General features: G+C 45.2%; 1 protein-coding gene across 6 annotated transcripts; it reads right to left on the bottom strand.

The window, feature by feature from the left end:
- Positions 1 to 14,460: 14,460 nt before the first annotated feature.
- LOC143898065 (transcription factor Sox-9-B) lies at positions 14,461 to 27,573 on the bottom strand. 6 transcript variants are annotated; one of them, XM_077407145.1, is made up of 5 exons: positions 25,799 to 27,573; positions 21,831 to 21,959; positions 16,581 to 16,917; positions 15,695 to 16,029; positions 14,461 to 15,285 (listed from the first exon to the last, which is right to left on the bottom strand). In XM_077407145.1, exons 1-5 carry the CDS (start codon positions 26,017 to 26,019, stop codon positions 15,018 to 15,020), a joined length of 1,290 nt encoding a protein of 429 aa, XP_077263271.1. In that variant the 5' UTR covers positions 26,020 to 27,573; the 3' UTR covers positions 14,461 to 15,017. The 6 variants fall into 6 exon arrangements, with proteins under 6 accessions (XP_077263271.1, XP_077263269.1, XP_077263270.1 ...); XM_077407143.1 differs by having other exon boundaries at positions 21,831 to 21,977; positions 25,799 to 27,572; XM_077407144.1 differs by having other exon boundaries at positions 15,695 to 16,014; positions 21,831 to 21,977; positions 25,799 to 27,572.
- Between the last annotated feature and the right edge of the window lie 28 nt (positions 27,574 to 27,601).

Raw genomic sequence — 27,601 nt, 5'->3', positions numbered from 1 at the left:
CGGCCGAATGGGTCGCGCCCCGTTTTAAAAATCCGCAGAAGTGAAAGTCGCGAGCGGTAGAAGAGAAGAAGAGCGCACAACTACCCTTCTTCCTTCTCCTGTTTTCGCTACTTCAAAAGTTCGTTGGAACTAATCTGCCTTCTTCTATTTTCAGGATCGTTGACAACGTGGGAAGTGGACAAGCTACCAACGCCTGTTAAAATACTTATAGCAACTTTCGTTTGCCGAGTTATTAAAATTAAGAATTTTTGCAATAAATTTAATTATTTAATTAAAAAACGCTTATATTATAAGCATCTAAAATTACCACGATTATAATCATTACCAGTATATAGTCAATGGAAATTCTCAGTTGGATTAATTATTCTCTGACGAAGTAAAAATACTTATTTGGTTTGTATACGCACTTTTGACTGAAAGTCGGTGTTCCATCTTATTATTGTTTGTCATCTTAATACATGTTATTGCGATAAATATTACCACATGCCTCAGTGGTTGAATTGGTACGACACCCATCACGGAATGAGGGAGGTTCCAGGTTCGAACCCCGGCTGAGGTAATATTTTTCGCAATAAATTTAATTATTTAATTAAGATGCTTATATATATATATATTATAAGCATCTAAAATTACATCAATTTAGAATGACCAGAATCCTTGGTCGAAACGCGGTGACGATTTGTCACGGCGATTATAATCGTTGCCAGTATATATAGTCAATGGAAATTCTCAATTGGGAAAATTAATAAGTTTAATAATAATTATCAAATTTAACGTATTATGAATAACTTCCTAGAATACCGCTTTTCCTGCCTCACGATTGGACGATCAGGACGATGCTATCGATGCTACGATGAAATCGGAACCGACGCCGGCATTAAGACGAAACTGGTTTTCACAATGAACTGACAGATATATATAATTCTGAGATCATTGTGAAAGCTGACTTTGTTCGAGTATCAACACAACGGGTCACAATGGCGTTAATCCCGAAGAGCGAAGATGAAGACAGTGTATAATAAGTCTCGAAATGTGAAATAGCACAGTTTAAATTACACTGATCTGTGCAAAGAGAGGATTTAATGTGATAATGATTAATTAAGGTATATATATAAAATGTAAGAATAAATATAAAATATATTATAAGATATACATATAAGAATAAAATAAATATATAAGAAATGAAAGAAAAATATGATAGCAGAAAAGCTATTGTAAAAATATATTTTTAGCTGTATATACGAAAGATCAGGAGCTTTAATAAAATCGTCTTTCTCTTCTAAAAATTAAGAAATGCAAAATGATGCTTTTCCTAGAAATTTACCGAGATCATATAATAGCATAACTCTTTTCAACATTAAATGAGAAGAGTGGAAAATAGAAAGCCTCAGCGAGCTTTAGATAATAAGAAAATTGTTACGCTAGTTTTAAGATATTTATTTTATTTTATTTAGGGTCTTTTTTAAAGTACTTTTGTACTATCACTATATAGTAAATTAGTGCACTCTTAGAAGAATTGTGCGCTCTCAATATAAATCAGGTAGAAATGCAATATTAATTAAAAACGTTCACCCTCGCGAGGGAAAGTACGCTTTAACCGGTACTCGCCAATTAAACATTTAGAGCGCGAACGAAAAGGAGAGGGAGAGCGATGTGCGTTTTTGTCGGAATTTCCGGTAGTGATTTATCAAACGGGAAAGATCATATCTGACGGATGGACGGCGGCAAGAAACGACTCCTCGAAGTTATGAGAAGAAGAAGAAGTAGGCGCAGAAGAAGAGGAAGAAGGGGCCAAGGAGGAGAAGAGAGAAGAAGGAGAATGCCTCGGCATCGCATCTCGCGCGCACGCACCACGTGTCCGTGTCTGCCCACGTCATCTCATCTCTACATACTGTACGCATGTTGCGCGCACGTGTATGTGTGTGCGCGTGTAGGCACATGTGAGTGAACGGGTGGTACGTACGCATTGCGTAGATCCTCTAATACGCGGGCTAATAGGCCGGGCTGGCGCTATCGAGTGTCAAACGGACCGAACGTAAGAAAAAGCCCGTCAAAAAGCCCCGTAGGCGCGGTATCGCGGGTCTTTTTGACGGAAAGCAGCCGGACGCGAGCGGCAGCGAAACTCTATACGGTGTCCGTGTACCATCGGGCCTCTCTCGCGACAGCGAGAGGCCAACGAGCACCGAGCGCGGGGATCTCCGACGTATCACACGCACCGGCACTTTGGGAACCCTTCCAACGCGCGCATCGGGCCGTTGCATGACAGCTCGAGGAAACGCACGAGGAGTGTCCTCGAGGGCTGAAGAACCCCGCCGCCGGGGTCCTTTACGCTCTGTCTAGGTCCTCGAGCCGGACAAATTCGGCTTCTCCGAACATGAGGCGCATCCTTAGCGTTCCTCGAGGACGCGCGCGCCCCTCTTCTCGCGGATCTTTCTCTTTTCTAGTGGGCAACTTTTGAATTTAATTAGTGAACGCGACTCACATATTTCCGAATAATGCGACTGTTAGAGCGTTAAGCTTGCCGACGGCAAGGTCGGATTAGCGCCGGTTTGCAATCCGTCCCTAGTCCGCTTTGCGCTTTATCACGTAATTTAACACGCGCGCGTGTTATTTTAAATAAAATTAAGATTCTCACTTATAATGACGTCATTGACGATAAGGATTCGTTACGCGATTCGTCATGTTTTCCCGGTAAAAGGAAGCTGCGTGTGGCGGCGGCGGTCTCGTAAAAATTACCTGGCAAATTGGAGAGGCCGGCGGGGTGATATACGGTGTGCCGCTTGTGTTTCGCCGTCGGTGACCTAGCGTTGCCGGTAAGGAGAGCAAACGCTATTGCGGGGGTCGTTGGCGACCGCGAAATGTCGGTCGCGCGTTAATAACCCGCTCCGGCTCGGGACCGGGCGAAATTTATGGTCCCACCAACGTTTTGACAAGCGCGCGAGGAAATTTATCGGCGTCGGAGCGGGAGGGAGAGGGGAGACCGGAGGAGAGAAGACGTAGGCAAGGTGGTGGCACTTTTTCGTTGGCCAACCCTGGCGACGATGTTTTGAGCTATTAGACGAAACAAGGCCTCGCTGTTTTACGATCGCTCGCGACCCGGAGCGTGCCACCGGGGCACGATCCGCCGTCGTAAACGTGAAGGCTCAGGGAATATTCTCTAATCTGGCACAACCGAGAAACTTTAGATTTTGGCTGAGAAAGAGAGAGAGAGAGAGAGAGAAAGAAAAAAGAGACGTAGTGAGTTTCTAATCCAAAAGAATGTGTGACTGTGTATTTGTGTAACACTAACAAGAGGAATCACGAGAGTAATGCAAATGAAAGACACTGATAAATTTGCTTGTAATTTATAATTTATAATAATATTGTTCATTTTATTGTTACCGGGAGCTTCTATTCCATTGCAGGAATTCAAATTCTCTAAATTATAGTTAGTTTCAATGCGACATTTATGATAGGCGATTATATCGTTGATGTAAATTAGACGCTAAATCGATTTTATAAATTAAATTGTTATTTGTACTGTTTCGACCAACGGTTTGATAATCCTTGGTCAAAATAACGATTTGTGTGCAATATATTAGATATAGATATGAATATTACTAGGCGCAATTTGATCTCTGCAACGAGATTGTATATGCGATAAACGACTTATTACTCGGGGATATAATTGAAATAAATGGGCTTTTCCCAGAAACGGCGTTAAAAAGTATCGTAAAGTGGTCGTGTAAGATCGAATAATTAGGTGGCGCCGTGGATACTTTTCCGAAACTGCACTCGAATCAAATTTCCGTCCTATCGTCCCGAAGGATTCTTATATCGTCGCGGAGAAAGCGGGATGACTTTTACGATCATTGTAGTCATCGCGGTGAGAGTTTCGAACGACATCGTAAAAACGATCTGATACGATTTTCTCGAAAACTCGTAAATCCTCCTTCGTACAAGAGCGAACCACTTGTGGCTTGCTCCTATGATCGCCGTCGTGAAACGTCACTTTGACAACCGAAACGCTCGTAAGTGTGAAGAGATAAATAAATCGTGATTTTGAGAGAATGTGCTAACCGACTAGTTTTCCTCCCAGTTTTCTCACATTTTCGAAAGTATTTATCTCGAACTGTAATTTAGAAGTGAAAAGAAATATTATATTTTCTTCGAATTATAGTTTATTATAAATTGTTAAATTATTTCATACAAACTGAAATACGTGCGTCCAGCGTTCACATTAAGTTTTTTAAGGCAATTTAATTTAACTTAATTATATAAAAAGTTATTTGAGACAATTACAGTTAAGATTCGAACATTAAATTAAGGCTGCAGAGTTGAAATTAAGAAAAAAATTGCAGCAACGCTCGAATCCGTCCCTCGTAGGGACCGCGAAGGGGGTTAATGAATCGCATCGCGCGTAATCGATAACCGCGCTCATTCTCACACTGGACGTAGGAGAGAGCGCTTTTTGCTAGCTGCGGCCGGTCCGCCATCGCTGACCAGCGAGCGGTGCACGTGCATAATGCACGGCACACGCACGCGTACGCACGCGCGTTCTCTCTCTCTCTCTCTTTCTTTCTCTTCTTCTCTGTCCGATCTCGCGGATGTGCGCACCATCGCACATATACGATTCGCTCAAGTTGGCGAACAGCGTGGTCCAGCCGGCTCTCTTTCTTTCTCGCTCCTCCCTCTTCTTCATCCTTTTTCCGTCTTTCTCGGCCGTCATCATCTCGGGTCCGAGCTTTTATCGAGTCCGAATCGCCGCTAGCCGGCCACATGTGTGCCCGGCAAAAAGTCCCGCCTTGAGGCTACGCTCTCGCCTTCGTCCTCCCTGCGAGCTTTGAGGACCACGGCCGTGGCGGGTGGCCGAGGCGGGTAATAAATTTATTACGGCTCGCAGTCGACGGAATTCGCGAGCGAACGCGGAAGAGACGACCGTTTTGTACGATGGAAGCTTTATTTTCTAACGCTAAGAAAGTAGCGAAGTATAATAAACTCAACGGAGAGAGAAACTTATTTTATATTCGGACGGTTTCACAATCAATGTAGATCTTTAAAGGTCTAAAAGTTTAAATTATTGGATTTCTAATACAGAGCGCAGATTTTGGGAATTTATTTAAAAGAACTTATTCGAGTCTCAAAATTATTTAATATTTCTATTAGAATTTTCGAATAGCACATATTTGATGCAACTCATCACTTAAAAGTTACTTGACATTCATATTATTTTAATAAAGTAACGATAAGAGAATCGATGTGGTTATCACAGGATGGGGACAGGGGGATAAATACTGCCGTACTACGAACATTCAAATAAATGCATACGATCGGGAAGCCTCCTGTGTTGTATGCAGGGCTATTGTCGCTTGCGGCAACGTCGCGGTCGCGTCCCGGGTCCCGGCATCGTGCTCTTGCAACATGACCCCGAAAGACCTCTCTATCGCTCTCGCAGACAATGCGACGGTGATAATTCCCCCGTTTTTTTTCTTCCACCGAGAGAGCGAGTAAATCTGGGAAAATTCACGTATACGGGACAACGATCAAAACCTTTGATGGGGCCGCATCCGCGTTGAACTCGATAGGGACCCGATCTCCACCTCGATCCCCCTCTCCATATCGTCCGTCCCGCGATAACGCATCGGACTCTATTTAATCGACCACGTGAACCCCCCCCCGGTTACATAATCGTGCCAATTCGTCATGGCCGGACCAAAAAGCTGGAGCCCGCGTAATCTTTTTCCACTCCAATTCCTGTCAAATCTCACCCCCCCTCCTCCGTTATCACGGTGGGGTAACGCGCGTGAGGCCCACGAAGAGGTCAATCACCAGCGACTTGTTAATGCCGTCGATGCTACAACATAGACATTTATTTACAATACAGGCATATTATACAATCCACGGTGCGACTGTTATTTAGCTTTATTTAGTTAGTCAAACGTGACGATCTAATTACGAATTTTATTTGTTTGATGCAAGAGTTTGTAAGATATCAATTGGATATCAAGATATTATTCTAAAATTACACTCTTGTATTGTGTAGTATTAGCAGAATATATCAAATTCGATAAAGAAAGCAAGAAAAATGTATATCTAGTTTCCCGATAAGTCAACAATTATCCATCTCGATTTTTCAAAGAAAAAATTGCCAGTCATATACATATGGATGGATTGTGTATTCACGATCCAAAAATATCTTTGTCAAATTTAAGACAATTTAGGCTCAACGTTCGCCAAATGTATAATCGCTGTTTAACCCTATGATTTAATCTCCCGATTTAATTTTTAAGCCTCACTAATAATCTTTCCAGCAATCGAATATTTATTTTCGAAATCGGTAGGTCTTTTTACTCGTGTAAATTTAAAACGATTTAGAATCAACGTTCGCAAAATGTAATGGTTTAACTTTTTCTAATTTAATTTTTTAACCATGCTATTAATCTCCGATAGCAATTGAATTTTCACCGTCGAAACTGACAGGGCTTCCTACCCCTATAAATTTAAGACAAGGATCTAGGTCATATAAAACGTTGACCAACAACTTCGTCACTTTTCAATTCTTGGACCGGGTTTCCTTCGTTGGCTTCGACGATGGAAAAGCATGCGCGCGTCACATCGCCGATAACGCGGTCGCGCAACAACAATACCGAGTTATAAATTATAATAATAGCCGAGGACATTGTAATCGGAGCCGCAATTAGTCTCAGTCGGCACTGAGCGACCCGAGTGGGGAGCCGGTTTATTGTGTTCGACCGTTATCGCGGCAATTTTTCATCGTGACTTCTGATAGAAATTCCCTCTTCACGTTCGTGTCCACGCGAAGAAAAGTTTGCGTTTATCTGCGCATAATTTAAGGGAAAAAAAACAAATTGACATATTTCTCTATTCATTCGTTAAGTAACGATTACGGCTTGTAGGACACCGAATGTTAAGTCTTCAAGGGAGAATGATTATTTACGACACCGTCACTCCACTCTCCTTAATATCAGGGAACTTTGCTCCAATTAAAGGAGTTTGTCTTTAAATATTCGATTACCATTAATTTCTATCAAGTATTTCTCTTTTTGTTCATGTATGTCTATTACCGCCAAGTTATGCTCACGATATACGAACTACGACGGATCGGTATTTCGTAGAGGACTCGATTACAAGAACGCGTACATGAGACGAATCGGTGGGCCACGTGTCGGTATCGCGTCTCGAATTTCAAAAGCTTCTTAAAATCGGGCCCGAGAAATGAGACGTACCTGCTGTGTGTCACGGTTCTACGGTTCGTCGAAGCTGCCTGTTAAGAATAAGAAACGAGAAGGAAGGAGAGCGAAAGAGAGAGGGTTAAAATCCACATAAACGTCTTCGGAATATTGTGACGTCTCTACCAAAGGTCGGCAACACGGTGACGGGGATACGTCGCAGATTAATCGTTGTGATATCTTCTTTTAATAATTTATTAAAATAATCATTTATTCGTCGCTGTTATTTACGCGTTTTTGTTCTTTTCTATTTTCCCGCGATTTACTTCGTCGAAGCTCTTCGATGTCATCGCGTCGAGCACCGATCTCTGCGGACTCGGCTTCCTCGGCGATTCTTGCCGGAATGTTGAAAGGCTACGACGATAACGCGAATATTCTTATAACGCTAGCCTCGCTAAGCCGCTGGTATTCACGGGTACGCCCGTACACATGGTGGTTCTAGTACCTCGATATAGTGGTGGATACTCGCTCTTTGTCAGCCATACCAGTCGAGAGTCACTCACGAGGAGAGTGCTTGAGACAGTGCAGAAGGCCTCGGGCTCTCCTCTCACTTCTTCCTCTTATCCTCCACCTTAGGTGACGTCGCGGCGTTAATCGTTTTTCTGCCCGTTGCGGCCTACAGCTTTCGGATCAGAAGCGCGGAATTAACGAAAACCCTTCGGTCGGGAATTCCGGCCTTCGATATAACGAGCGAATCCGAAACTCTTCGTGAGAATTGCAAGTGAAAAGACAAAATTAAAGCTGCGGTAAATGATAAAGAAATATCGATAGAATATATTGAAAATCGCAAAACTGCAAAGAATTAAGATAAATTCACGTGACATGACGTCTATCAAACTACACGGTTAGATAAATGAGTAGAAATCGTTTATTGAGAGATCGTAGAGAGAGAAAATGGGCAAATATTTTTTTTATAAATATATTTGCTGCCGATTATTCTTGTTAAACGAATAGATTACTTACGCGAATCAAAGAGTAATTTCTTTAAACGACAAAATAGTCATCTCATAAATTAGAATAACTATAATAAGTGTAACAACGTGTAAATTCGACGGGTTTCTCGGGCGACATGAGTTCTCCCGAGGCTCGGATTTTCAGCTTGAAAGAAGGGCAGGCTTTCGGCGGGTTCTCTCGTCTTATCTCGCGAACGGGACGCAAACGCAATTACGTTAATGCATCATCGACGTCAGTAAGTGCCGTGGAGAAAACCGTCTGCGCAGAAAAATGGAGGAAAAAGAAAGGGGAGTGAGAGAGGCCAATGGGTAAGAAGGGTTGAAGGAGGAGGAGGCTCCCTGTCTCTCAGACGGCGTATCTGCCATCGACGTTGGGCGAAGAAGACGACGCGGCCGCGGGTCTCAGGCGCAGAAGAGCCTGCGGTAAATTCAAGACCTATAAAACGTACAAACAAACTTTTTTCTGAGAAGAAGCTAACCGCGCCGTGCCGGCATCGCCGGCATGAGCGTATCGCGGATCACTCGCTGCCAAATGCCAATTATCTTTACTCGCCGCTGGCAATTAAGATGTGCCGCGCTTGGACGGGCGCCGAGGGAGAAGGAGCGATATCGGCCGCCAAGGGACGAAGCGTATATTACAATTTCGTCGAAACGGCAACGCGAGTTCCCGAGACGTCGTCGATGAGACGCCAATTAAGGTCACGGAACGTGCCCGTTGTAATTCCTCGAGATTCATAACGGATAATTAATGCTAAGTGACGAATATAAACGTAATTTAATTTGTAGCGAAAAATATTACGTCGCGTCGCGAGCTTTCGCAAGATCCATCAAAATGCATTATTTAGAGAAGAACATAGCGCGCGCGCGCGCGGGCGCGGTGCGCCGTGCAGTGGAACATTAAAAGTCTCCTGGACGCGAACCCCTTTGGTTCTTACTGATAAGCTTGTATCGGCGCCCTGCTATGTACCTAGGTGCATGGTTTATCGGTATCTACCGCGTAATTACCATGGTAACGCCACGATAAGCCGCTACTCGTGTTTAACTTGCTATTGACCGCGCATCACGGTGAGCCAGCCCTTCGTCTCTATGGGTATGCGGCCTCGTCTAGTTTCACACGTGGTGGGACCCGTTTAGTGTGTACCGAAAGGGCGACCGATTAGATTGCCGAACGATTGCGACTTCGCTCTTCTCGCTCTCGTGGAAGAACAACGAAGGGCGAGAAGAGGTATCATCTTCAACGACCGGAAAACTACTGCGCTGCGACCCGCGAAACTTATCTCCGCGGCTATTCAGCAATTCTTAAAACGGCCTAATTGCCGCGCTAATTAGAACTATCGTCGTGTCGGCTGATAAGCTCTCTCTTCGATCCTTCCCCCCCTTATCTACTAGATATTATATATATAAATTCTGAATCATCGAGACGCAAGTCTCATCGAGATCACGTAAATCTTTCCTACAAGACATCTCAAATGAAGCCACGAGACGCGTAATGATATTAATTCATTAAACAAAGTTTCGAAGGTATATTAAGCTATCTAAGCCAAATTATCAGAACACAAAAAATTTTATATGGAATTAATTTGCTAATTATTTGCTATTTCTAGCATATATGCTATTTTTTACAATTACGTGGCAGCTTATTCTTAAGCTATCCAGCTTTTTGTAACTTTTTAATAGCTGGAGCAAAAAAATTACTTCTAAAAGCGAAAAATATCAAATAATTAGCAAATGAATTCTATGTAAAAATTTGTGTGTTCTGATAATTTGGCTTAGGTACCTTAATATATCTAAGTTTCGAGATAATGTAAAGCTTCTTTGTATAAATCCGATTCCATTTACGCCAAAAAGATATTTTTACGCATGGATATGATGATGCCTTTTTTTAAACAGTAAATAATAATTTTATATTTAGAAAATTCGGAATGAAGCGATGATATAAATGATTCTTGCTCCTTTTCGCGTTTCGCCACTTCGATTTGATTTCGTGACGAATCTTTCGCCAGAAATATCGACGGAACTTATGGTTGGCCCTAAGATTCTCCCGCAATCACAATGGCATACGCGTGCCGCGAGGCGAGATTTCGATGAATGGATAGATAGTAAGGAGGATATATAACTGGCCGATAAAACGTAGCGCAACCTGGAACAGCTGGAAGGGTTTACAACTCTTTATTCTGCGGGGCGCTGAATGCCCGAACTGTCGAAAATTTTATCGATATATTATCGTACTCGCTCAAATATTTATTTACCGTACGAAATGTCATCGCACTCGATCGGCCCGAGATTGTATTCCCCGCAGGAGGGAAATGTCCTTTTCGAGCGAAGGCGGAGTGAAGTACCCAGGATTACGAAAAATATTAGTCTAATCGCTTAACATATTTTTATGCAAGTTTTATAATCACAAGCCAGTATTGTGTGATAATGAGATATTTAATGTTAATGATTTTTGCCTCAGGTGGAATTGCGTACCGATTTTCACCAAGTGTGTTCAGTCTAAAGCTATATTTCAAGATGGCATTTCGATCAAATGGCATTTCGATTAACTTAATCGGTAATTAATTTGTCAAATTAATTTAAACTTTCGTGTTAAAAAATTTATCGTTAATCTTAGACATCTTGTTAGCAAATTTAGTTAGCAAATAGTATCGTTTTATTGAAGTTCATTGTGAAGATACACAGAAAGGGGAAGAAGAGAGAAAGAGCGGATGTGCTCGTATCGAGATAGACGTCGATTCCACGATTTCTAGGAACTAGCACCCGGAAGTCGTTCGATGTTAAAGAACGACCGCCTGCTTCCAGTAAATCGAATATACACATATATTACGTGACGAAATTAAAATAGATAAAGCGTATAAATGGCGGGTCTTTCCGACACCCCAGCTGCCCGTACACTTCAATGGGCGGTACTGTCGCGTTTGCACCACGATTGTTTCTCCGCTATATCCTCCTTGTCCTGTTCACGGAATTCTATATATCGTGCCAAAGGGGTCAAGAAGGTGCCGTTTCCGTCGTTTGTTCCGTTCCGTTGCCCGCTCACGCGTCGGTGCTTTATCGAAATCCCGATGTCTGACAACGATGCGAGGAAAAAAATCAGACGGCCGTACGATGATACTGCGGGATGGAAGGGCTGACTCTCGTCAAGCTCATCGGTCTCTTCTTTCGCCGAGAGATGACGAGGGAGAAAAAAAGTCAAGTTGATCTAACTCGACGAAACCCATCGTGAACGATCGCCGCGCGAGTTACCGACTTGTTTTCACCACGGTATCGCCCATTCTAAATTTAGCTCTAAACTTGGCATAACTCACAATCAGTAGAAAAACAGAGAGATTAAAATTATAATATAAATATGGGAAGAGAAATATATAAAATTTGCAGATATGTACAGGGAGAAACTCGAGCATCTCGTTTCTGACGAATAAATAATAATTACGATCATAGAAGTACGTATAATATGGACAAAGTATTCGTAAATGAAATGCAACCGAATTTAATTACAACTAATTATAAGTGATAATTTTTATTGAGTCGTCAGAAGTACACGTGTACCTTGTCTCCGTTTAATCTCCTAGATGCGGATAAGTGGCATATAAAGTCGCGACATTCCCACGTCCCTCGCCGGTAGATTCGATAAGCCCCCTGTTTGCTCGACCGAGAGAATGGTCCGTTCGCGGTTTTCGGGCCATTAAAAGGGGAAAGTAAAGGGCTCGACAAATATTTGAGGCGCGTTGTTACCGCGTGTGACCTAGTCCGCGTACTATTTCATTTCGCTACGCGTGTATCGTTGCAAATATCATTCGAGAAGGCGAGAAAGATAAGGCTCCACGTCGGCCTCGGTCGCACGGTCCTGATGCGAATTCGGCTGCAGCCGTTTAGTACGAAAATTTTATCTTTAAGAATATAAGTTCCTCGCGCAATTGAGAAATTACATTCAGATTAGCTGAGAAAGTCACGGTCAAAAGGACATTCTAAATACGAGGGTCGTTCAATAAGTCCTTAGAAAAAGATAGAAAAACAAAGGATAAGGAAACAAAGGATAGAAAAAAAAAATTTTTTAAGGACTTATTGAACGACCCTCGTACATCTATCAATTTAAATGGTTTGTCATAATTCAGAACACATTATTTAAAACGAAACATAAAATAATTAATTGAGATAATGCTAATATTTTTACGTTACGTATAGAATGATACATAATAATATATTTGTTATAAAAATGTGTTAAAGTCGACATATAATTTCTGGGAAGTTAGGAGCGAGAGAGGGATATTAAATGCGACAGATTTTAGTCTCTCTTGCTTTATTTCTACAAATTAGCGTACATCGCACTTATAAATTACGGTTTAGTGCTCGCTCTTCAGTGCGCACAACTACGCCGAGACGTTAACCTACGCTTTCTATCAATCCTCGTAAAAATGCGGTGAATAAATATCTAAGTACAAAAGCACGGCTGTGTCAGCGTAGTAACTAGTAAGTGTTAATAACGTATAGTATATGTGATCTACGTGTTTTAATATGGAGCTGTAAGCTCATTTACAATTAGCTGTGCGCTCGATACCAGGCCAGTCGGTTCTCGATATATCCGGTCGTTTACGGTCGAGCTAAAATCGGAAATACCATTCACATCTCGTGGAAAAACGAGGGACGATTCGCGATTGAATTACTATAGAAAACGACTCGGCTCTTTAATTCATAAAAATCATACTCGATTAAAATTTCCTAAAGAGTTAACTCCGTCAATCATCAAGTCTTTTACAGCTGCGATCGCGTCGCCGTGCCGTATCTCGCGCGCGAATTCCGGGTCCCGAAATACTCGGTCCGTTAAACGGAAAGCGCCAAGCGCACATTTGTTGCCACCCTCGATCGTATTTCAGCCGTTTATTTGAACGGGACGTGCGCGAGCGTGCGGCGAGCCGACCGGCCGATCGCCGGTTTATAGCGTCCGCGCGCGTCTCGCTTACATATGTATATACATATATATATTTATTACATTTGGAACGCTCGCGCGCCGTTGGGCACCGTATATATCGAGCGGCCGCCTGTTTGTTTGGCCTGAAATTCTGCGCTTTGGAATGGCCGGCTGTCATGGAATGATGTCATGGTGAGTATCGTGGCCGCGCCTCGTCTACGTGCTGGAGACTCTCGAGTCGGGAGAACGGCCAATCCGCCATTTTCGCGTCGAGCAAGAGGCACGTAGCGCGCGCGACCGTATCTCGGATTGCGAGCGATGGTTGTTAACGAGCTATTGCTGTTAATAAATTATCGTTAACAACAATTGTATATTACCAATCACCGTAAAGTAGAATATCGATACCTTATTGACTCGTCATGCAGTTCGATTCTAACACTTGAAGAAGGAAATCCGATCTCTTCTGGAGATGTGAAAATTTAATCCGGTGTTAGTATCCACGTCAAATGCAACGGTATAATAAATTGCCAGGCTTAGATAAACGAAGGGCCGGATAATGTATAATAAAGATGAAAAATCTCAGAACTAAGCATCAGATCGAAGAAAGTTAAATGAAGGGTATAAAATCATTGTTCTGCGTATCTTAAAAAGGATTGAAAGCCCATCAGAAAAACCGAAACTCAAACGATTTGACTTTTGTCTGACTCTGGCTTGATTATCTCTAATAGATACGTTTATAATAAATTTTAGCGCTCTGCACTCTATATATATTTTCCCGTCGCGTTTCCTGTTGAAATTAGGAAGAGAAAGACCCATCAAACTCTATGTAATGACGGATGTTACGCGAACGTTTACACGTAATCGTCGCGATACCAAAATTACGTGGCAGAACGATAAGAGTATAATTTCGACTTTCCAGAAGAATGACTTGGAAATCTCAAAGTCATGACCTTCATATGTATCGATATTTTCTTTTCTTCCCGTCTTTCTTTCTTCACAAATTCGCAATGCCGTCAAACGTCAGAGACGATAGTCCCTTTCTGAGGAAGAGATTTAAGATCGACGCGAATGGATTATATCCAACATATCTGCGTTACGCTACAAATTTTATCACACGAAGCTCACGTTTAGCCGCGCGTACAATCGCGAGCAAACTCATATGTAAAACTATTAATAGAGTGGATCTCTACAATTAATCGTTAATTACGTTGTATTTGGCTATTCCTGGGGCTCTGTATGCCCGGAAATGTCGCGAGGATTTAACATCGCGGCGATTAATCCGATCACAATTTATTTATACAATCGTGTGCATTTTACAATCATTTTTATTTATACAAGCATTTGCAATGATTTGGGTCAATGTAACAAAATATTCGACGTGATAAAATAGTCTTTATTTTACTTTTTTTACTTTTCGCGCACATAACTTTATCAGCATCGTTATCTACATCGGGGTATCCTGGATCTATAAAAAATACTTTGTAGAGAAATTTCTTAAGAAACTCAATACCGACTTTTCCTTAGTAAGGATTTCTAAGAAATATGACTGTATCGTCAAAAATAAGGTCGTTTACGTGAGTAAGTTGCAAAAATTGCGAAGAAAAAAATAACAAGTCTTCGACTAGCAAATAATTTTAAGACAATTTCGATAAATGTACGACTTTAACCATCGAGCTACATTTTTGGCAAAAATTTAAAAGCTATAGACGGATAACGTCTTTTCCTCGGCGTGTCGGCCGGGGCGACTCGAAGTCGCGTTCCGAAAATCTATCCCTCGAATATTTCACGACAGATCCAGGATGGTTTACGCAAATCTTTTTTCTGCTTGTTTATATACGTAAAAATGGGACGATTCGACGATATCGCGGCGTGCCTCTCGGCATCGCGAAAACGAAAAATGTGTGTTGGGCATTTTTACCTCGCTTTGGTCTACATGTAATTCGGCCACGTCTCGATGCCAGACACGTAGCGATGTGCGTATTGCGCGTAGGGCGTGGACACGTGCGGATGGCCCATCTGCGTACTCGCGTGCGAATGGTGCGCGTTATGGGCGGATATGTACTGGACCGGCGGAAGGGGAGGCTGCAGCTCGTGGTACCTGACCATCTCCTGAGTCCTGTCCTCCCATGACGAAACTTCCGCGATCGCCTGCTCCGAGCAGTGACGCTTGATCGGTCTCTCGATCTCCTCCTCATATCTGGAAGTGAAGCGAAGTGTCCCGATGTCCCGTAAATCATGCAGAGAGAGAGAGAGAGAGAAAGCGGCAGGGATAAATTTCGGAAAATCCATCGGTCAATTTTACAACGCGCCTCTCGTAACTTTGGTCTGATGTTAACGAACAATATTTGCACCGAATATAATTGAGTGTTCTTAGAAGAGAAGACGTGCAAAATTATAAATAAAAATATTAATTAGATAACGATGAAAGATATGAGGAACTCTCGACATATTACGTCGCGCGCGGTCTTTTCTATTTTAAGTGCAACGAAACTTTTGGTGGTCGAAACTTGTAGAATGCCGCCATTATAATTTTACGTTCTTTTTAGGTTGCACTCTTTGACTTGAAATCATTGCGAAAGAGCGCAATTACGACGGGCTCTCTTTACCTGTTGAGTAACCATTGCGAGGCGGTGGTGACTTGCACGGGCGGGTACTGATGTATCGGCGTGCTGGTCTGGGGCGGTAAGTATTGGTCGAGCTCGTTGCTCTCGACCTCGCACTCCTGGAAATTCACCGGGAGATTCAGGCCGAGACCGCCCAAAGTGCCGAGGCCGTTCAACTGATTCTCCTCGCCGGGGAGGCCGTCCCCGACCTCGATATAACGAAGATCGACTGCCGGTTGCTGATGCGGGGACTCGCTCGACGGCGTGCCGCTGACCAACTCCTGGTAGTACACCGTGTTGTTGTTCTGCGGAAGCTGATTACTCTGCGAATCAAGCGTCTTCATTTCGCGGGACGTCAACGATTAGAATGATTGACCGAGGATACAAACAATTCGTGCGCGCGCGAAGTAGCTTTGAATAATTATATTTACAAGGATTAACTCTTTGCTGTCCTACTTTGAATTAGATTCGACATAATACACGGTCGTATTCTTTAAGCATTCGAATCGGCAAATTATATTTTTAATATCATCTCTATGAATTTCTCCAAGTAATAAAAATTCTTTGATTCATATTAGATACTAGCTGATTAGATAAAATTGAGGATGAAATACTTCATTTTTGCTCATTTGCGAGAAATTATTTGGTCCGCAAAAGTTAAATTTTTTTTCGATTAAATATAATGATCGCAAAACGAAAATTAAATGGCAGACAACTTATTGTTTAAATTATTATCATTATTACAATCATTGTTAGTTATGCAAATTGATCTTATGAACGATAATCTTAAAATGGCAAACGCGAGTATTGTTGATATAATTATCTAAGTTATTTCTTTCTCATCAAATCAAAAGTTTTCGGGCGATCGCAAGCGAGACGCGTTGAGTACCTGATTGATGTAGTGCTGTCCCCTGGGTGTCGTAGGGGGTGTCGGCGGTGAGAGGCCCTGACCGGGTGTCGTGGGTGGCGAGGAGCTCACGCCACTCTGCGGCGAATTGGGACCTTGAACGCCTCTAGGACTCATGTCCTCCTGCTTCATCGACCTGGTAACGCTGAACGTCACGTTGCTCTGGCTCCTCGTGGGCGAGCTCTCGCGACCGGAAGACGGCCCGTTCTGCTTCCGACGTCGGGGTTGATACTTGTAATCGGGGTGCTCGCGCTTATGGATAACGCGCAGACGGTCGGCCTCCTCGATGAAGGGTTTCTTGTCGTTATCGGACAGGAGCCTGTACACAATCAGCCGCGTAAGAATATGTGTTGTACGAGCTTCGCGGTATCTTTTAAGCTACGCTCGAACGTCCACAATTTTTCCGAATTGTTATAATTTCAAGACCTACATCGCGGAGCGATTCTCGACACTCGGCCGTGAAATCTGTCGTCGGCCCGACGTGATTCACGTCTCTTCGCGCCCGCATTGCGCGTATACACAAGCGAGCAACCGTCCCTCTCCTCGCGCCGCTCGTGGCCGAGCGTCTCTTGCTACCCGGCATCAGAAGAGCCTCGGAACGAGAGCGTTTCCATCGGCGTCCGATATATACTCTCGAATAAGTCGAAATGGGGGGTCTGGTTAGTGTTTCTGGGCGCGTTAAGGCGCTCGAAGGCGCGCACAACTTGGTCCGCCTCGCGGAGCGGCTTGACGGGCGCGGGGCTCGGTGCACAGTTACGGTCCTTAAATGCTCTTTGTGTTTATATTCCCACTGGGCTCGTAAACCTCGCGGCCGATAAGGTTTTCCGGTGCAATAGAGAACGTCCGAGAGATTTCGAGGATTTCCGTCGTTCTACGCTATAGCCGATGGTTCGTGCCGCCCAAGCGATTCACGTTTCTTCTCTTTAAACGTCTTGCATTTAATAATAAAGTCATCCTGCAAGATGCAGGATGACCTCAGGTTCGTCGCGCTTTCTCTCATCCACAAGATAATTTCCGATTCAGGTCGTCGATGACCGCTTCTTCTGAGTTTGACGTCTCATTCATATTCATTCTTTTCTGATATCTTCATTTAATTGTTAATATGTTTCTTAATTGTATTGTAAACACACACCGCGCGCGCAAAATGCAAAATAGAATAGGAGTTGCATGTCATGAGAAACGTTTGAGGAAGCTGATGGTGATACATCATCTGGAGTATTCGCAAGCTCGGGATTTAAATCCCACGACGGGAGCTAAGCTCTCGAGCGGGTTGACACACGTATCTCAAGCTTAACCGAGAGTGTTTTGTCACTCCGACGGAAAGAAGGAGGGAGAAAGAGCCATAGACTGGCGGAGAGAGAGAGAGAGAGAGAGAGAGAGAGAGAGAGAGAGAGAGAGAGACGGAGAGAGAAAATCCATCTGGTCAATGGACTTGCCACGAGCTTTTTTTTCGACCAGTGGATGCCGACGATAGCGAACCGTCGCAGCCTCTCTTTTTCCTCGCCAGATGCAACGCAGGGTCAGTCAATTTAGTTCTGCCTCTCGCCAGTATCTCTACGAGGTTATCTGTACATACGTATCAGATGTTACCCCGTGAGAGAGGAGGAGAAGGAGGAGGAGGAAGAGAGAAATTCACACGGCCGAACGTCGCACGAGCTCAATCTCGATGAATCCACATCGCGGGATTCTAATTGAATTATCACGCTTGTCATTCCTAGTAACCGTCAACAAATCGCGAAATTGTCCGACTTTCTCGAAGCGTTCCTTGAGCCAGCTACTAAAAGCGACGATAATTGCTGGACAGAATGTATAATGTTGAATATTAACAAAATTGCGATTAATGGTTAACTTCGTAAAAAGACGGAGACGTTATAAATTTGATTTTCGCGAACGTAATGCTTCAAACAGCGATATAATATATAAAATCCAAGTCATTGGCCGAAAAGAGCAATTTGCGCTTTTACTTCGAATCGATAGCGGCTACCGAGAGAGGAGAAAATAATAGCTATCGCTTTCGAGGGAAGTCTGATGTGTGGAGGAATCGTTCCTTCCGGGAGATAAGACGGATTTACCTGTTCTCGTCACGCGCTATTTGCAGGCGGGCCCGCGGCGCGGGGAAGCGGGTTCGGAAAAATTCACCTGACGGACACAAGGCGCCTATTGTGGTCCCCGGGGGCCCCTTTATCTCCGGCAGGAACCGGCCGGCAGCTGCGAGCACGCGCCAAGGATGAACCGGGGGGATATCTGTTTTCCTTTTGTCGACAAACACATCGCGTTTGGAGTATCCGAATGGCGATACGTTTCGAGACGACGAGAGAAAGAGAGAGAGAATGCGAGAAAAAGATTTATTTCCAGGCGCTGGCACCTGGCCCTCTTATCAGGATTGACGTGAGACAAGTCGGCGTCAAAGTCCGCGAGAATCGACGCAGTTGCGATTAAAGTTCTTGCGCCAAAGGGGCAAGAATCCTTATCGTTTTACACTGCAGATTTAGATCCTCGTCATATTCTCGTAACTATATTGCGTGAATTATAAAATTTTTGCGAATTATATTACGATATCGCTTCAATCTCTGCTTACATATCTCTTAGATTTTATATTTCTCTACATTTTTACATCTTCATTTTACATATCTTTTTCCTTTTGTACGCACATAAGGTCGCAAACATCATTGTAATTCAAGTGTAACGATATCTCCTTTATTCACTTGTCACTTCGCGAACGACCGCGCCATCGATGATCAATGTTGCGATCTCTGTACATATATACTCGCAAGCACGATCTTCGTTGAGCTTCGCCGTTTTATCGGTCTCATCGAGGTTGGCAAGCAACTCCGGGCCGCGTAGCGCGATCGCTCTAGCACTGTGTTCATTACCGAAGATGACTGTATCATTTGTTCCTGCGCGAAGGTGGATCAAAATGTCAGAGTGGCGCACGGCGACGTCTCTCAATCGACGACCGATCGCGCAAATTCGATTCTTTACGCGTGACGTGATTGCTCAAAGACGATTTGGCTAGTTCATTCGCGCGTATTACGGAGCCTTGGCACAGTCACGTATAAATACATCTCGCGTTCGAACGTGAATGTGTTAATTGGGACTAGGTCCATATACCGAAAAGGTGCTAAATAATGACTTTTTAAGAGCCGAAAACCGTAGGTCAACGTAACGACTCAAGGACGGCTTCTGTTTCTCTTGTACGACCGGGGTACATGCCGATTTTGGTACACGAACCTTCAAAATCCCGTCTCCGACGTGTATTCTTTCTCCTTCTTATGCGAGAGGTCTAGGTGGGTAACGGTTCACCTACGAATGGTGAATGTCACTTTATTCAATCGACGCGCGTTACAGGACCAATAGATCGCTAATGAGCCCCGATATGGCGTTAGGAAAAAAATCGATTGATCTTTAATGCCAAGCGGCGTCTTATCTTTGGGCGAAAGCTCCGGCCGCGCCGTGACAATCGCCGGGATATCGATCGTCGATCTTTGGCGAACGATCGCGATCGCGGCCGGTGTTATTAAATGATTCGCGACGGGGGTCCTTGTCGGCGCGGCCTCTGATGATCGTTTATATGGCCCACTGGGGCACCTCGTTAGTCCCAACCAGGAAACGGAATCGTCCACCAGTCATCCCGCGTATACAGGATGTATCGGTAATCGCGTGCGTTGCGCGCACGTTTCATTTACCCGACGTAAGTGTATATCTCATCCTCTCGATTTCTACCTTTTCTTTATTCAACGGTAGGAGAAGGCGTTTAAATCTATTTTGAAAAGATGAAGGATTTTCCAAGAGCGATATATCGGAAGCGACACGAGCGTTAAGGAGATTTGTATCTTCTATAAAGAGAGGGCTGCCGAGACGTCACGCGAAGTGTGTTCTCCGCTGTTACATGTGCGACCCGAGGTTCACGGGTCTCGAGAAGCAGGAACACTTGTACCACGTGCAGCCTAGGCGCCACGTGGTGCGGATGTGTTTACATATATGTATATACGTGCCGCGCTAACTCCAAAAGTAAAAAAAAAGAAGAAGCATTCGCGAATTCGCTGGTAAAAATAGAAATGGGTTACGTATGAACAAGTGGTCGCGGGAATTGGAACGCGGTGACTCTGAACTTTCGTCGCACGATCCTTGTTGGACGATGTTAGCTCTTTCCGGCCCAGCGATTTTGATCGAAATCGCATATGCAATTTCGCCTCTTACGCAAGTGAAATCGAACGTGATTTCAAAACAGTCAAAGCATTATCTTTATTCTTCATCCTTTGGTGACTGAAAATTTTTTGAATTTCTACAAAGCCTCACGGCAGTGAAAGAAGGATAGTTCGCAACGCAGAACCGTCGTATATTTATCAGAGATTCGTAAAAAGAGGAAGAAGTGCTTCCAAGTTTTTAATAAAGCATAAATTGAAGAATTTTAATTTGCTACATATAAAAATCAATATCGATATAATTCTAAATTATCTGTTGTCTGTATTTTGCCCCTTCGCGCGAATTCAACGTGTGAGCTTGAAATTATTGAATCGGCGATAAACTATCACAGGTGGCCTCGAATAAACGGCAGCTGTAAAATGCTCAACAGCACATTTCCGTGCTTTCGGCTTGTGATCCGATTTTCTTCGAACGAGGCGAGCGCGAACGAAGATCAGCGGAGCGCGATTCTCTCGCATGGCTGGCCGCCGCCTGGCGAGCTCGCATCTGTGAGAGAATCGGGCTTATCAGATCGGGAGAACCAGAACGGAGAGGCATCCGATTGAAGACACGTGGTGCCGATTAATTTTATCGAAACAGTGCCTTTCCGCCGCGCAGGGAGGCCGTTGAAACCTTATTCGTCGACCGAACGTTCGAGTGCGCATTTATACGTTTAATTCTCAACTATACGCGACTTTTATAAAAGCGAATCGAGCAAAAGGAAAAATTGAAGCAAAAAGTTGTGTTAGACTGAAGCGGAGAGTCTAGTGACATTTTGTTCGATTTCGAGCTAAATAATTCTAACAAAGACAAAAAGAGGAGCATAAACGTCAGAGTTATCTTTATCATAATTTTCGAAAAAAATATAATGGTAGATTTTAAGCTGAATATTTTAAATGGTAAAACATCTAAGATCTTGCGCTAATCTAAGAATAACGAAACCGCCGTGCCTCTCCTAGGATTTGTCACGTTACTGATTTACCGGCTACCGTTCCGCTTGACGCGTTCAAAATATTGACGCAAGCACAAAGAACGCGCGACACTCACCGCCATAACTTTCCCAGTGTTTTCGACAGCTCGGCGTTGTGAAGCTGTGGGTACTGATCGGCCAGTTTTCGCCTCGCAGCCTGGGCCCACACCATAAACGCATTCATGGGCCTCTTGACGTGGGCCGCCCTTTTGTCGCCGGAGCCCCTGCAATTCGAAGACATTATCTTCATTGGAAACGATACACCTCTCTATACAAATTTGCGCGAACAAACACAAGATTCTATTAAAGAGACTTCTTCAATATTATATACCCAGCGAGAAACCTCTTATTTATGTACCTCATTACGTTTACTGCGCGCTCTAAACATCTAAATGATTAATTCCGAGATTAATTCAATTCACCACGTAGCTCGTGATACTCCTATATGCAACGTAACTTCAACACGTAACTGAGTGAGTCCTTATTCTTTTGGCAATTAACATGCTCGGTATTTTACCGCTTCCGGTTAACTTCTTTCGCGATACAACTTCGAGATAAAGTACTTTTACAATACAAAATTATATCAAATGTCCCGTCAAACTTTCACAGAGTCGCGTAAATCTCTGATCTCTTACGACTTAAAAAAAACGCGTATATAAAAATGAGATTTTTCAAATCGTTCAGTAAAAATAAAAGCTAAATTCAACAGCGAGAAAGATTCTCTCTCTCTCTCTCTCTCTCTCTCTCTCTCTCTCTCTCTCTCTTTCCTCCTCTATCTACCTACCCGGTCGACTATTCTGGCGGATAATCTGGTGACTTGCAGAAGAAAATAACCAGAGGCGACGGCACGGTATATACATATACACACGCACACATACGTATCCGTATCGGGTTCTCCGCGCGGGCTACCCCCGGGTCATCCTGGCGAGCGGCGCGGAGCGTTTAAAACCGGCCTTAAAATAACACCGTGGCTGCCGACGTGTGACGGGTAGGAATGGACGTATCCCTTTCTTTCCGAGAAGATGACTTCATAAAACTTTTGCCCCGTCCAGAGCCCAGGGATCGACGTGATTGACGTGATTGCCGCGCCAGGAGAGATATCCTGGACTGGCCTCTTCCACCCCCCCCTTTCCTACCTGTTTTTCTTTTTACCCTTAATCGAGGATTCTTTAAGGACTCGCGCGCGGCCGCCCGAGCGGACGGCCGTGAGGCGCGAAGAACGGGCGGCATACGGTATACGGGATTATTTTCTGGCAAGAATCTCATTAGGTGGGATATAAAGAGATAGGCACGCAGTTATTATGCGATCTTAAATAATGTCGAAACAATCGGATTAAGATACGAAGGTACAGCTCGGATGTAGCTGGCGATACGTAAACGATATCAGATGCGTACATAAATTATGTATATTTATCGCGTACGAGAGTGCGCGATGTTTGTCGCGATCGATTCCCGATGCAAGGCGGGGTAAAAGGATCGCTCCGAAGGCTTCCGGCCGAGGAAAGCGGAACCCGGAGGGACAGCGTTGCTGCAACAGTCCGTAGGGTGTAATCGGACCTACAAACGTTCGATTCGCGCGGGGATTACACGGGGATAAGCGTGGCGAACGCGCGTAACGCGGGTGAAAAGGACTCCGGCGTGCGTCTCAAGGATTCGAAAGCGGTCCCCGCGGTACATTTCGGCCTCTTTGAAATGAGAGGGGCGTTAAATCCGTGTGTAAACCCGCGGAGCCGTTGGTAATTAGCGTGGGCTCACTAACGAGAGTTTTCACGGCGCTCCTCGACGCGAGCGCGCGGCACACACGACGCGCGCGCTTTACCTGGATAAACGCAAGGAGAGGAAAAAAAAGTGAAAAAAGATGCGTGTGACTCTGCGCGTTCGCGACGTAGGCGTGGTACCGTGCAAAATGGCACAAACGCGCAGCAAGAAGAACTCGAGAGCGATATCAGGCGGGCAATTGAAAGAAAAAAAAGAAGCTTTCACTAACGCGCCAACCTTATCCTGCGTCTTGGTGAACACAATTTTCACCAAACTGTCATTTTTGCGCGTTTAGAAATCGTCAATTAATGTTTGATATATACGGTACGGCTCGCGGCTTCTGCGCGACACGATACACACTCTCACGGAAATGCATGGGAATTAAAAAACCGGTCGATTTTATCGGGCTCTATCGCCGGGAATAAACACCGCACCCTGCGTCTAACCCCCCCCTCCCCCCCCCCGAGATAACCCCGTAATTGAGGGTTAGCGATAAGCGCGCGTAACGATACACTCCGTGATTTCCGTCGTAGCCCGCCCTCCTCTATGATCTAACCGCGTACCTAGTACCGCGTAATCGCTCCTCCTCGCATCGTTCCGTTGAATTTTTCCGGCGTCTTATCTTCGGCGCGCGCGACAGCCGCGATCCTCCGGACATTCTTTTCGCACGCGTCTAACGACGTTGAGATTATAAGATGAAATCATAAGCAAATCTTCTTCACTGAAATCAACATTCTCGATGTCATTTGATGGAGTTTTCTTCGGAGAATTTTAAAGTTTCCAACGCGTTTCAAAAAGAGACGTTGCTTCAGCATTCTTTAAAGTCATTTTCGAAAATACACTCGAACCTTTGATCGCGTGATTTTCTAGATACATTCCAAAATTTTATTATCTCGGCGATGTCCCAAATTGCAGGTGATGACAGTTCACGCAATACAATTACACCCAAACGTAATTTCCACATTTGACACAACGTAAGTGTCTTATAGACGCTCCGATAAGATATTTTTCACAGTTTCCGGTGTTTTTTTAAATCTTCCCGATATAGATTCTTCTATTCTATTCTTTTTGCAAAGGCAATTACGATCGTCGCGGCAACTAGAAATACCAAATCGCAGTATATCGGCAGCCATTACGACGGCGGATCGGAAGGCGCGCGTTGCACAATTTTCCGCGTATCGAGGTCGAGCTCGCAATTTTATCGAGTTCGCCGGCGATCTAATAATTTTTCATCGGCGAGCACCGAGTGACGCGCCGAGGACACACCGCTCGACGAGGAACACTCCGCTCCTAAAGTGCGGAAAGAGAAATAAGCATTTCAGTTTCTCTCCTCTCGTTATTTTCTTCTTTTTTCTTTCTTTTCTTCGGATCGTTATCGGGTCGCTGTTTTAAAACCGCCTCTGCCTTCCCACGATCGCGGAGGACCGACGGGCTGGCGCGCGGGATGCGGCGATCGGGCATTAATTAGCCAATTTGCGTTAATTGGCGACCGAGGACATTTTTCCGCGAGACGCACGTTTCCCAGGCCGGGGAAACGAGTGCGTCATAATTGAGTTAGCGTTACGTATTTTTAAGGCCGCGCGTCGCGCTTCCTCGCCCTCTTCTTCTCTCCCCGACGGCTCCGTCGCGTCGTTCCTTCTTCTTTCTCTTCTTCGGTTTTTTTCTCCCCCTCCCTCCTTTTTCCCCCCCTCGCGCGAGTTAAACCCGCGAAGCTTCACAGCACGGCCACATGCGTGCGTGTCTATGTTATAACGCGTCGCTAATACGACTCGCGACGATTAAAACGCTTCGCGAAAACATCGAGGAAGCTAGAGGAGAAAAAAAGAAATATACCTCTCGGAAGCGTTTTCTATTTCAGTGATTCATTAATCTTTCTGCTCTAAACAGAAAAAAATATGAACAAAATGGTGTCGTAACATCTAAATGAAATATCAATGGAGAAATACATCTTTCATTCGTCAGTGTCACACATATATGTCGACGTTTGCGCGAAGTTACTTTATCATATATGATAAAGTAACTTCGCAAACGTCGACTATGTTAATTTTTCTTAGTTCCTTCGATTCGGTGAGTTTTTTTTTCGAACGACGGCAAGATCTCTTTTCATCATCCTCTTCAAATTCTAGCAAAAGAACGTTTAAAATATGACTAATGAAATCTGACTGAAAGACATCAGAAGATTGCGCCAAAGCGCCCGAGCAATTTTTCGGAATCTTTCCATCGCTCGAATGAAACGGCGGTTCAGAAGTGAGGAAAAAAAAAAGAGTCTGCCACGCGATACACTTACTTGGTAGCAACGGGTACCAGGGTCCAGTCGTATCCTTGGAGAACCTTGGCGACGGCAGCGCTGATTCCCTCGCCGCCGTTGGCGGCCACCGTCGCCGCGGCGACGGCCGTTGCTGACGCTTTGCTGTTACCGTTGATGCTGTTGTTATTGTTGTTATTGTTCCCGACCGCCGGCGAAATCGACGCGCCGCTGCTCTCCGGCTTGACGTCGTTCATCTTCATCCCCTTCGTCGCTTACGTCGCGCGCAACAACGATGCCCGCGCGAGGCCCGTCGGTGCCGAGGGTGCCGTGCGATCGCGCGCGATCAATCCTACCGATTTGTCGACACGCGGCAAACACGTCTCATCTCATCTCAGCCGCGAAGAGTAATCGCGATCGATCAATTTGTCATCGCCGCGATAACGCAGCCGCTCTTGTTATCGCCTTTTATCATCGCGGCGAGCGCATCGCTTACGTTTTCCCGCGATTCGGTCGCGACCCCGGCGGTCGACGATAAATTTCGTCAGCTGCTGATGCCGCGGTCTCTGCGTCCGATCTCGATTCTTCCCTCCCCTCGCGGAGTTTTGGGCTGCCGCGTCCCGATCGGCGACCGTCACGTTTGTAATCAAATTCGTCGGCGATTAACTCGCGCGTATCTCGCGCGCACACTCGCGTGACTCGTTTGCAGCGTCGTTCTATCTGCTCGTAGGTCGCCTTTTTACTCGTCGCAGTTCGCCGAACTCCGGCTGGCTTCTTATCTGCGCCGCTCCTCTTTGTCCGTCTCGCAGTCTCGCGCTTGGTCCCCTTCCCGAGAAAGGCGAGATCGGTGCCGCGTATCTCGTGATCGACAGCTTTCCTCGACGGTCGGTCCTCTTATCCTTCCGCGTAGATCATTGCACTTTGCTTCTCTGCCTCGAGCCAGCGGATCTTCAGTCGTATGACACGTGTCTCGGTAAACAGATGTCACTGGCGTTTAAACGAATTCTCGTATCGTTACAGTCTACCGCATTCGTCGTGTATCCTTCGAGAGGAGCAGCATCCAAGTATCGTCATATACGTCGCGAGATCGCCCGTGATGTCAGCGGAACTGAAATTGTCCGAAAGCATTCGCGGAATCCGCGGGGAGTCTGCGACGTCTCTCAGTAGATCCGTTCGTCCGATCGTCAGGAATCGTTAACTCGCACCAGCCGGTCCGGTCCAAGTCCCGCGGGGACCGCGCACGACTTCGCGCCTTTCGAAGAGTCTCCCGTGTAGCGGCGCGTTCGAACAGTTTGTTTTTTTCTTTCACATAACGACACCGTGAACTCCGGTATCTCCGCTCGCCGGGCCGGACGACGAAGCTCGCGCTCGCATTACTCGCGTTAACTCGCGCCGAGTCGAAGCTCTCGGGGTTTCGGCGGGTCGCTTGTCGCGCGATCGGCGCTCGAGTGAGGTGGTTGCATCGCCTCGGGGCAGTTTCCACCACGAGGCCTGACATCGTTCACTCGGCTCGGCTGGCTCGTTTTGGGGGCGGGGCGAAGGCAGCGCGCTGGTAACACTTGTTGCTCCGTGAAGTCCCGGCGACGGTCGCGTGCACCGGGAGGGAGATGACGGCGGCGGCGGCGGCGGCGGCGGCGGCGGTGGTAGTGGCCGGGATATCTCGCGGATGGAAACGAGACAAGGAGAGGGCACACGAGGCACTCGCTCGGCGTATCTCGCGGCCGTCGTGTTCGCCGGCCTCGTCGTCGCCTCGACGAGGAACGCGGCCAAATAAGGCGGCACCCACGAGGCCGTTATATTTTTTTGTTGCTTCTTCGTATTGTAATACACCGTCAATGGAAAGAT

This window comes from Temnothorax americanus, unplaced genomic scaffold (genome assembly GCF_048541705.1).
Source record: "Temnothorax americanus isolate GAGA-0224 unplaced genomic scaffold, ASM4854170v1 Scaffold22, whole genome shotgun sequence".
NCBI classification, from domain to species: Eukaryota; Metazoa; Arthropoda; class Insecta; order Hymenoptera; family Formicidae; genus Temnothorax; species Temnothorax americanus.
This window is presented reverse-complemented; position numbering and strand designations above follow the sequence as displayed.